The sequence below is a fragment of the Oratosquilla oratoria genome, chromosome 1 (genome assembly GCF_046742065.1).
Source record: "Oratosquilla oratoria isolate Oo_2021 chromosome 1, ASM4674206v1, whole genome shotgun sequence".
Classification (NCBI taxonomy): Eukaryota; Metazoa; Arthropoda; class Malacostraca; order Stomatopoda; family Squillidae; genus Oratosquilla; species Oratosquilla oratoria.
This window is the reverse complement of record NC_134777.1, coordinates 42,500,213-42,512,738: the sequence shown is the minus strand read 5'-3', so window position 1 is coordinate 42,512,738 and position 12,526 is coordinate 42,500,213. Positions and strand designations below refer to the sequence as shown.

Here is a 12,526-nt window from a genome sequence, read left to right as displayed (position 1 = left end):
GGAAAATATCATTGTCAGTTTCCATATTATTGTGTTGTCCAGAAGACCTCTGATGTCATTGTTTATTTGCCTCTCCACATACTTCTATTTCTAGCTTACTGCTTCCAGCCCATCAAACCAGCCTCACAATAAAAACAAATACAACAGTGCCTATATGTCACACATTCAAAGCAACCAATTTAAAAAATAATTTATGAATCATTCAATTTGCTATTTTGCCAACTGAACTATTCAAACTTATTCATATATAGGATATTTAGAAATTAAAGTTACCATATTTACCGAGTACTCTTGCATCATACTGTATCCAGCTTCCTTCTGGGGTGACTCTCTTTGGTAGCTCTGTTGAGCTTTGAAGTGTCACAGTATCATGGCCAATAACATTTCCCATCCAGCAACCAGGTATCAGGAACCACAGCAATTTCATTTCCTTCCTCAAAAACAATAACTGCAAATTTTGCCATATCTTCCTGCTTTTAAATACAATTGGCTTATAAAAGATACATGAAGGTTCAACATGTACTGTACTGTACAGTAACTGTGCAACACAGTCCTCACTGCTCTATGAACAGTATATTGTATTGGTAGCCCTCACTCTATACTGAACTATGACTCCTCTAAGAAGATTTGATCGCCCTCCTTGGCACCTGATGAGTAATGAGGTACAGTCTAAGTTAGCAATGCCAGATAAGTCTGGGCAGGAATCCCCCTTCAGTACATAAAGCCAGGGTTACTCTATCCATTGAGCTAGGTCAAAACTGTGGTACCAGTACATGGCTGTAGTACACTAGCCTATATAATCTCAATATGTCTATCAAATTAAATATAAAATATGGTAACATTTTACATCAGACAACCATTTTTCAAAAGAGGCCGCAGCTCATTGTTGGTGGACTGTGTGCAGTAAGGGAAAAGATGCAAACTTTGGCAAACAAGACTGAAGGGGGAAAAGAATACATTTACATTCAATATCTTTATATGAGCATGTTCTTAGGATCTTACTTTCATTACTAACAGCATATATACCCAGAGAACTTGACTGCATAGGATATGTGTACAAATCTTCATAAACTTTGTAGATATATGACAAATAAATGTCTGGGTCTCCTTCATATTTCAATACATTCACTACTTTCCCAACCTTACTATTTATAATTATGCCACAGTTAGCTGGGTTCACTTTGATACAAAAGTTCTTAAGGTATAAAACTTTAAACTGTACACAAGTTACTGTGGACCACTTTTGCAACTGGATATTTAGAATTCTTCTCTTCAGGTTCATATGCCGTCAATTCATAAATTCTATTAACTATTTGCATGAGAAAACAGTTAGGTTTTCTAAGCAATTTTTTTTAGGTATTCAAGATAATTCTCAAAAGGAAAGGCACTGAATTTATCAATTGATCTATGTCTATTTACATCATCTGTTAAGTGACACAAATTATGAATGTTGTACACAACATGCCTAGAACCATACACATCTTTAAAATGGTTTACAAAAGCAATCAAATATCTATGTGCTTTTTCCAGTTTCTGGACCTCTGGGTACTGAAAGCAGAAATGTGCTCACACTCAAAAGAATTTTTTTTATAAACATTCTCATTGTTTCTGGAGACAAACTGGTCCAATATACAAAAGAAAGGCTCTGAATTCTGTGGCTTTATATCTATCAACTTCATCTAAAATTCTTGGTTTTCTGTTAAATTCACAAGGCAAAATTTGCAAGTTCTTCCAGTTGTGCTGATATTTGTTCTTTACACTGAGAGCCAATCCTCATAAACAGAGGTCCCTTTATTAAGTGCTAGTAGTGGACTTCGATTATGATGGTGATTATTATCTTCCATAGAAGCAAAATTTGAATCGGTTCTCTTTTTAGAATAAAGTTCAGGAAATGTAACTGTACCTGCATAATTACCATGTTGTTGGCATCGCTTGCAACTACTGTAACCTGAATGTGATTTAATACATTTCAGAAATTGGTGAGCGGGGGCATCACAGCTAAAAAGATTGGATAAATAGTGAATTTTGACCCCTTAAAATCAAATCCTCTAATTCAAGCATTTCTTCAATAAAAGATTATAAATATTCTTGCACATCTTTAGGTTTAGAAACCCTAAAAATATGCCCACTGGTGCTGGTTCTGAAATGATCGCTTCATTATCAGTGAAAAACTGAACTAAAATTGACCAAATTTGCTTCCCACTGCTCTTACATAGTGGAATTCCATCACAATTTATATTCAAGGAAACTGTTGTGAATCTACTCTCTGCATCAGGAATAGATTCAAGAAACTCTTTGAGGGAGTTCTTTAATCCAAAATGAAAATACTCACCCCCACAGATTTTCTTTATCAGGTCAGTTAGACCTGATGGAGTTTTACAAATTGTTAGACCTGATGGAGTTTTACAAATTGTTAGACCTGATGGAGTTTTACAAATTGTCCGAGGGTCTGAAGGCAAATTTGCATCAAATTGCAAATTGAAAATTTTGACTAGGTCTCTTAGAGTGCAGTGCTTAACCTGGTCTTTGATGGCCCAGTTCTTAACCAAGGTTTTGGTGTCTACAGATTTGTAGGCCAACAACACTTCCATTTGTGCATCATTTTCAAGGTTTTGGGTGATTTCGGCCCAGGGTTTTTCTGGGCCGAAATCACCAGAACTCCTGCAAGGTAGGACGTTTCGGCCAGTCCTCCAAATGTTGCTATTATTATTTACTTATTATTGAAAGAAAATATATTATTAAGAGAATTCTAAAAAATTACTTATATATTATTTCAAGTAACAATATTTTTTGCACGTACTGTGTGAAAATGAAATGAAATTTATTAAACAAATTATCTAAATTAAAATTATACAACTTTCATGTGTGGACTAAGGGAAATGGTGTTATTGTTGCACAAAAAGTTGCCTAACATTGATAACACGGAGTCTAGGGTTAGATTGTTAAAAAAAATAATTCTGGCGTTAGTTTATCTTGATGTTAAATGTCATGGTAACGCTCTGTGTTACCATGATGTTTAATGTCAAGATAGATTTAACGCCAAGATAGTGCAAAAATTTGTTTTGAACAACCCAGCCCAGAAGTTCAACATCATTAGTGAGCAAATACACCCTAGACTTGTCAAGGAGTTAGCGGACCTGATCGCACAGCCTATCACTGTCCTCTATCAGAAAAGCTTAGATTATGGGGAACTGCCTCTGGACTGGAAGGAGGCCCTGGTTGCACCTATTTACAAGAAGGGGTCAAAGAAGATTGCATCTAATTACCGCCCAATAAGCCTAACTTCAATCTTGTGCAAGAATCTGGAGTTCTTTATCCGGGAGGCAATCATGAACCACCTTACAGATATCAATGCCATCTCCCCTAAGCAATATGGATTTATACATGGACGTTCAACAGTATTACAATTGTTGCATTAATGACTATTGTTCTGAGATTTTGACCGGGGGAGGAGTGTTGGATGCTATCTATTTGGATTATGCTAAGGCATTTGACTCCGTTCCACATCGTCGACTCCTGGCTAAACTGGAGAGCTATGGAATAAGGGATAGGCTATATTCGTGGTTGGAGAGCTTCCTTATTGGAAGGTACCAGACTGTTGTGGTCAATGGGGAGAGGTCCTCAAGAGCTCCGGTCCTCAGCGGAATCCCCCAGGGGAGTGTCCTCGGGCCCACACTTTTTATCATATACATCAATGACCTGCCTGAGACCACTGACTCCAACATATACATGTTCGCTGATGACACAAAGATTACCAGACAAATCACCAGTTGGGAGGACTCCTACTTACTGCAACAAAATCTGAACAAAATACAGGATTGGTGAAGTGATTGGTTGCTAAGCTTTAATCCCAACAAATGCAAGGTTATCACTCTGGGAGCATTTGAAAATATTATGTATGCACATCGGTACACTATTTATGGACAAGAACTTGAACATGTGGAAAGCGAAAGGGACCTTGGCATTACAGTAGATTCTACATTAAAATTTGAAGAGCATATTCATGGGAAGATAAAATTGGCTAACTCGATGATAGGCCTTATACGCAGAGTCTTTTCCTATCTCAGCCCAAGTATGTTCAAGCCCCTGTATACAACATTTGTAAGAACCCACCTGGAATATGCACAATCTGCATGGTCACCTAGGTATAGGAGCCTTGAAACAAAAATCGAACAAGTCCAACAAAGAGCAACTAGTTTGGTAGATGGTTTTGGAGAGATGAAATATTCTGATCGACTGAAGCATCTCGACTTACCAACACTCAAATACAGGCGATTACGTGGGGACATGATCGAGATGTGGAAGCACTTTAACATATACCAGAGAGAAATCCTCCCAGCTTCCTTCAGGCCCACTGACAGACCAAGTCGACTACATAGTAAACAACTATTCCGACATCGTCCTAATGGTGGGATGTATGGTGCTCATCATAATAGCTTTTACCATCGAGTAGCCAGGACATGGAACGGTCTACCGTCTGAGGTTGTCGAGGCAGGGACTGTTAGCTCTTTTAAAAACTGCTTGGATTGCCACTGGAGAGACTTCAAACTTAGAGCCACGAGTTATAGTTTAAGTTTACCCTGTGAGCGCAGCGAAGAGTCGTCTCCTCGACTGGTCAGCATAATATGCTTAAGTATGCTTGAGTAAGTAAGTATGCAGGGGGTAAGCACATTGAATGTAGGATGTTTCGGCCAGAACTCTGTGGGGTAGGACGTTTCGGCCAGTCCTCCAAATGTTGCTATTATTATTTACTTATTATTGAAAGAAAATATATAATTAAAAGAATTTTAAAAATGACTTGTATATCATTTCAAGTAACAAAATTTTTTGCACATACTATGATACTGTGTGAAAAAGAAATTAAATTTATGAAACAAATTATCTAAATTGAAATCATACAGTGCACCAAGCCAGGGCACCAAGCCTTCAAGCTTAAAAGGTTATTTTCGCTGGGCCGAAATGCCAGAAAAACCCAGGGCCACAATCACCTTGGGCCGAAATCACCTGGGGCCGTATACACAAAACTTGTTAGCGCTAACAAATAGCTGTTAAGGGTAACAAATTCCTGTTAAGGCTAACATTTAGCTGTTAAGCACTAACAGTGGATACAGAAAACTTGTTAGGGCCTTAAAAGTACTGTTAAGGTAAAAGTGCTGTGGAGGACTATTAAGCTCTTAACAAATTCCTGTTAGTAGAGAAGATGGCGGAGCAACAACAACAAATACAAAGACGATGGCGAGTATATCGACAGCGACGGGATATATTTAACGAGTACAATGACGACGAACTCATCAAACGCTTCAGGATGAACCGTGCTGGTATAATAACAGTGGCTGATTTAGTGAGGGACAAACTTCAATCCCAAACAGAACGGAATCGACCATTGAGTCCTGAGACGAAGGTGGCAATTACCCTAAGATATTTAGCCACAGGTAAAATGCAGCAGTGCAGCAGTGACGACTTTGGGATCTCGCAAGCAACAATCAGCCGTGTCATTACTCAGACAATTGATGCACTGTCAGAACCAGATATTGTAACTCAATTTGTAAAATTCCCATTGACTCGCCAAGAAGTGCAAGTGAAACAAGCAGAGTTCATGGAAGACTATAGATTTCCCGGTGTTGTGGGTACGATAGATGGCACACACATTAGAATTGTGGCTCCCAGTGTCGATGAATATTTATATGTAAATAGAAAACGATACCACAGCATCAACGTGCAAGTCGTATTCGATGCCAAGTACAGGATACTTGATGTTTTGGCAAGGTGGCCTGGCTCAGTACATGACGCCAGGATATTGGACGAGTCTGGCTTGAAGGCACTTTTTGAGCAAAATTATGTCCCAGCTGGATGCTACCTTCTAGGAGACAGTGGCTATCCTTGCAAGGAGTGGTTGCTGACGCCATATCTAAACCCCCTGGCTGGCGTTCAGACAAACTATAACACGTAAGTTAAAATCATGTGTCTTATGCTAATATAGTACAGTTTATTTTAAAGGCGGTATTGTCCTCTCTAGTTAAGGTAATAGTCATTACTTAATGTGATAATAACCAAAATACCAACATAGTATAGAATTCCTCTTCAACACTATGCAGCTTATAGATGCTACTGTATATATTGCAATACCTCACCTTATGATGGTTAACAATTATTGCAGAGCACACAAGAGGACGCGTTGTGTAGTAGAGAGGGGGCTTGGGCAGCTCAAGCGAAGGTTCCACGTACTTCATGGTGAAGTACGATTGTCTCCAGAGAAGACATGCAAAATCGTCTATGTCTGTGCCCTGCTCCATAACATGTGCAAACAGTTTAACATTCCACTGCCTATCAACGAGGAAAATGAACTGTTCGACGATGCAACTGAAAGAGACGTAGGTGCAGATGAAGAAGAGCCAGGTGAAGCAAATATACCTCCTAATCCTGGTAGACCAGCTGGCCGTAACGGACATCCATTTCGAGATTACATTGCCAATCTTCATTTCAGGTATGTATTACTTACCCTTATAAATTTTTCTGAATGTACTGTACTGTATACTGTACAATACAGTATACTGTATACATTACAATATACATACATACATATACCAAGGCTTTCTCCCCCTTACAAGGGGGATAGCCTAAAAGAAAGGCATAAAATCATTCCCACCCATTCCATCCCTGAATACACTCCACACCCCTCCACCCTCCCTCTTTTCTTAGCACCTCCTGGATGACGGGTCATCCCTGCACCTTATCCACTGCCCTGGGTCAGAAGCAGTGTCGCAAGACACAGCACATCCACAGCAAGGCCGCTTCATTAAATCGGCGACCCCCCCTCTCCGTCCCCCCATTTCATAAAATGAGAGGACGGGGAGAAATCCCTTCGGGCTGCGTCAAATTTTGCTCACACATACTACCTCACCCCCTATCCCCCTGCCCATTCCACCTCATGCAATCACAACATCATCCATGTACAACCATTCTCCATTCACCCCTGTCTTCTGTCCTCTCCCGTCCTTCCTCAACAGACATTGCCCTCTTCCCCAAAGCCCCCTTCACCCCATCCATCCACCTCCTAGGACGTCCCCTCATGTTCATCTGCCTTCCACACCTCTTTTACTGGTCTTTCTTCACTCATTCTTTCCATGTGTCCAAACCATCCTAATATTCTTTCATCAACCCTATCTCCCAGCTCCTTTTCCACCCCTGTTCTCCTCACCTCCTCATTTCTCACTCTAGCCTAGTAACCCCCATCATACTTCTCAGACACGTCATCTCAAACACATTCAAACTCCTTCTCTCTTCTTCTCTTATGTTCCATGTTCCATGTCCTCTCCCGTCCTTCCTCAACAGACATTGCCCTCTTCCCCAAAGCCCCCTTCACCCCATCCATCCACCTCCTAGGACGTCCCCTCATGTTCATCTGCCTTCCACACCTCTTTTACTCGTCTTTCTTCACTCATTCTTTCCATGTGTCCAAACCATCCTAATATTCTTTTATCAACCCTATCTCCCAGCTCCTTTTCCACCCCTGTTCTCCTCACCTCCTCATTTCTCACTCTAGCCTAGTAACCCCCATCATACTTCTCAGACACGTCATCTCAAACACATTCAAACTCCTTCTCTCTTCTTCTCTTATGTTCCATGTTTCTGCCACATACAGTGCTGTTGGCTCAATCACTCCTTCATACAGTCTCCTCTTAGCATCCATTCCTCATTACACTTTTTCATCCACCAAGGCATTTACTCGCTTCTCTCAATCTACATTCTACCTCCACTTTCACTCCACCTTTCCCTGCCACATTTGCACCCAAGTATCTAAAACTATCCACTTCCTCCAGTCGCTCTCCCTTAATGCTCACTTCCAGTCTACTGCCACTTTCACCCCTTGTACATCTCATCACCTTACTTTTACCTGCATTTATCTTTAGCTTTCTTCTATCACATACTCTCCCAAACTCTGCCACCAACTTCCTCAATCCCTCCTCCGATCCTGCCACAAGCGCAGTGTCGTCCGCAAACAACAGCTGGCTCACCTCCCACTTTTCTCCATTTTCTTTAACCATCTCCAATCCCTGACCCACTACCCTTGCATTTACCTCTCGCACCACCCCATCCATGTAATATATGTTCACTAAATTAATAAATGTTTAAGTACAGTACACTACGTAGTGTACTTAATTACCCTTGCTCAGAGATGTACTGTGCATAAATATTTGTGATTTGTGCCAGTCTTATTTTCTAAACTATACTAAATTTTTGTACATTATTCTATATTGCAGTAGACCAGTGGCTGAGTGAGGTATCATGAAGGTGTGATTGCTGTTGCAGTGCTCTCTCTCTACTACCAAGTTTTCATTCCACTTATATTCAAAAGTGAAAGATGAAATGAATTGAAACAAATAGTTTATAAAATATAATTTGTATTTTCATTCCACTTGTAGTCAAAAGTGAAAGATAAAATTAATTGAAACAAATACAGTTTATAAAATAATATGATTTGTATTTTTTCCTTTAAGATTGTCCATCCCATAATGAAATAATATATTTTTATTTCCTCAACATAAATTTATACTGTACAAATAATGAAACCAATACAATTCACTTATTAATTTTTCATAGTTTTTGCTGTCAAAGACTGGTAATATTCAATTTCAGCTCTTATTAATTTTTGTTTAAGTTCAATATTTCCCTTCAGTGCTAACAATTTTATTTTCCTTTTCTCAATTTTTAACTTTTCCTTTTCAAGTTTTAATTTCCGTTTTTCAGCTTTGTATTGTTCATACTCAGCACTGACACTTGAACACTTTTTTAGTTTTGGTGTTGATGTACTTTGTTGGGCCGTAGAGGTTTCAGGTTCAATTATATTGCATTCTACAAAGGACCCATCCTCCAAGAGTTCAAAGTGCTGGGCATTGTGGCAAGATTGTTGTGGTTGGGGCTGGACTAGGACACTTTGCCAATGAAGCTGAGGGAGTTCACTCTCATCCTCTACCTGTTGCTGGGGTGGTTCTTCTCCCAACTCTTCAGTGTCTTCCTTCTGTTCCTGGGTCTGCAGCTTCCTAAAACCATCGCATAAATTTACCACAATTAAAAACGTGCAACTAATTTAATCTCACAAGGAGAAGTGTGCATATCAACTACAGTACAGTATGTAAAAATTCCTTGCTGAAGGATGAACTATCTGATAAAATTATATCAATGCAAATGTTAAGCCAAAATTGTGGTACACTATACAATAGAAAGTCCAATACAGTACACAGGACAAAAAAAAATACAAGAATCTTACCTCAACGTAAAGCAGAGATCATTCTGAACGACACCTATCACAGTAGCATTCTTCTCCCCTAATAGTTCTTCAACTTTCATGTCTACTGCGTCTAGTGGAGGAGCTTTGGGGCCACCAGCACCTTCAAGAATATTAAATCATATCTTAGCACAGTACTGTAAAGCTGTAAATATACAATATCACTACACATTACAGTACAATATTTGTATGTATGACTAAGTTTGCAATAAATTTCACTGCTACAGTACTTGCAACACATCTTTGTTAGATAATATGCATGTTATTAATACTGTGAGAAAGAACACTCAAATGCTAAATTTCTACATTAATGAAAGTAATTGTGACAAATTGATTGAGGTGAATAAGCAATAGGAATAACGTGAAAGCTATTTCACTTATGTTAACTTCTTAAAATTGAAGAATATACAGTAGTAAGTTAACCTTACCTGATTGGTTATATTCAGCCTTTATTGCCGAAATTTTCTTCCTCGATTTTGAGAGGACAGAAAACCATTTGGTTTCGACTTCTTCTATTGTCCGCTTAGTCAGTGGATTTGTTCCATTAAAGGTATCAGTTATGCTTTGCCATGCCTCCCTCTTGTCCTTGTGGCTTAAACTTGGCTTGAATCGCCCATTTATGATTATCTTTTTCTCCATAATCACGTTGACCAAGAGGAGTGTTTCCTCTTGTGACCAGTTTGGCTTCCTTTTCTTTTTCTGTAATTCTTCTCCCATGTCTATAGCCTCTGAAATAATTCTTGAGTCTTCTGTCGGAAGATTTGTCTGTGGCGCGCTGCCTGTACAATGCGCATTCGTCCAAAAATATCTGTCGTTGGTTAATAAGTACTCCTAAAAAACCATACATACGATATCTATGTGCTATTATGATACTCTATTAATATATTCTGAACAACTGTATTAATAACGCTGTTTTATGTGTGCAATTTTTAATAATACGTCCATTTACATGTTCATAAGCTGCTAACTTCAGCGCTGTTTAGCGGTACTTGACAAACAACTGTTTGCTAGCTAACAGTTGTTAGTTAAGCATTGGTGTATAACTTTTAGTGGTTTTCTGTTAGCTAGCAGAGATTGTTAAGGCTAACAAAAAAGTTTTGTGTATACGGCCCCTGATCACTGATGGCTGATCCCATTTTCAATTTCACTTTCCTCTGTCTCTGATTGGTCGCTACTACTATAACTGGCCAGCAGCTCATAAGGATAAGGATTGTCTACATTATTACTGCTGGTATCATCAGAGCATAGATATGCACCTACTTGTACCTCAGAATCATTTAAACTAGTACTACATTTGTCCTTTCTCTAATGTTGAATTAACTCTACTTGTAGTTGTACTGGCAATGCTGCCAGCAACATCCTCGACATTTTCTTGCAAATAGGATACAAACTTTCGCTTCTGTCTCCGACGCAAAGTCCAGGAGGAAGACATTGCAGCAATTGGTATAAATGGTAAAAGTGTAAAGGCAGTCACCACCAAATTTTGAGAAAAAATGCGCAACACTTTCCACTTACCGCAATAGACCAACGCCAACTCCTGTATTGTTTGGCGCCAAATCAAGGAACCATAACAAAGGTTCCAATATTTTTTGGCATAGACGTAACGTGTTATAAATCCATATGTTATCAATTGTAGATATGAGAGATAACCAGTTATTTGAATTGATTTTCTCCTGTTATTAACAAAAAAGTAAAACTATAGGTAAGGGTAACTGGATTATTATTCTTATTATTATTTTTTTTTATGATAGAATAGGCAAGAAATAATATAATATCATGCACATAACCACGCAAGACCTGCATGGAAAAGTTACTCCAATGAATGTTTTCCAGAAACAGAAATAGAAACATGGCTTGTCAGTACGTTCTATGTCAGGGTGGGATGCTTGAAAAAACAATTAATATACCTGTGATATTATGCCAGCTGCTATAGTTCCCTGTGAGGATTATACTCGGTGCATCGAAAACTGGCCGTTGGGGCGGAGCACGGGGATTCCCCCCGTGTTGCCACATGTAATTATTCTATAATTCTATTTTATTTCAAATTTTATCTTATAATTTTATAATGTTGCCACATATAATTATATTATATATTTTTTTGTCACACACCACCACTGAGGTAAAAATCAAAGCAATGTTTTCTATACAAAGGTTTCGTTTCCTCGAGTCGTGGACATCATGGCATATGTGCGGGAGAGAGCGATGTTGCCACTCCATCCCTTCTCTGGCCACGCCCCCACACTGCATTCAAAAAGCATTGCATCCACACGCACGTTCTTGCCATGGATAGATACATTATATACATATATGTATATATATATGTATGTATATATATATATATATATATATATATATATATATATGATATATATATATATATATATATATATATATATATAGAGAGAGAGAGAGAGAGAGAGCGGGCGGGTGGGTGGGCGAGCCGTGCGGGCCGTGTTATCTGTGAAGATGTGGCAAGACCGGGAAATTCCCTAACCCCGCCTTAGCGGCCACTTTTCGTTGCGTCTACTATAGTAAACTCGACTATTGTAATTGTTTGTACTATGGCCTCCCTAACTATCTACTGAGAAAGCTGCAACTTGTCATGAATAGAGCCGCAAGGTTATCTTCACGTGAGAGAATAACACAAACTTTAATTGACCTGCATTGGTTACCAATTAAGGCCAGACTTGTGTATAAAATATGTGTGATGGCCTATCAGGCATTAAATTCTGGTAGACCCAAATATATACGTGATCTCCTTGAGGACTTTCATATAGACTCAGATATGCTGTTAAGACACAGTGTGATGCCACATAGATTACATGAGCCACGGTATAATTTGGAAATTGGATTTAGAGCCTTTGGAAATTGTGCTCCAAGACTCTATAACAAATTACCTTTGAACCTGATGGCCGAAAATGTTGAAATATTTAAGAAAAGACTGAAGACATACTTGTTTACTGAGTGTTATGATCTGGATGATATGGCTATGAAGCAAGAATACAAGTGTTAGTTTGTATGAGGGCGGCTGTAATGAGCGCCGTGTAAGCGGCGGAATACGGCCGAGAAACTCCGACTACGTAAGAACGTAAGAAAGCCCTTGCTCACGCAGTGTCCAAAGTATAGGTATTAAGGGACTGTGGGAAGTGTTTATAGGTGAACGTGTCATAAAAGTTGTTCAGTTTCTTTGGTGAACTTATGTATACTTACTCTATCGGAAAGAGTATTATTGCATACTAA

General features: G+C 38.9%; 2 protein-coding genes across 2 annotated transcripts; one reads left to right on the top strand and one right to left on the bottom strand.

Annotated features, from left to right (window-relative positions):
* The first annotated feature begins 3,894 nt into the window (after positions 1-3,894).
* LOC143027911 (uncharacterized) lies at positions 3,895-4,647 on the top strand. The gene has a single exon (XM_076189558.1). It carries the CDS (start codon positions 3,895-3,897, stop codon positions 4,645-4,647), a length of 753 nt encoding a protein of 250 aa, XP_076045673.1.
* Positions 4,648-8,514: 3,867 nt separating this feature from the next.
* Positions 8,515-10,400, bottom strand: LOC143030577 (uncharacterized). Its single transcript, XM_076193738.1, has 3 exons — positions 9,715-10,400; positions 9,269-9,389; positions 8,515-9,041 (listed from the first exon to the last, which is right to left on the bottom strand). The coding sequence occupies exons 1-3, from the start codon at positions 10,001-10,003 to the stop codon at positions 8,588-8,590; spliced, it is 864 nt and encodes a 287-aa protein (XP_076049853.1). The 5' UTR covers positions 10,004-10,400; the 3' UTR covers positions 8,515-8,587.
* Between the last annotated feature and the right edge of the window lie 2,126 nt (positions 10,401-12,526).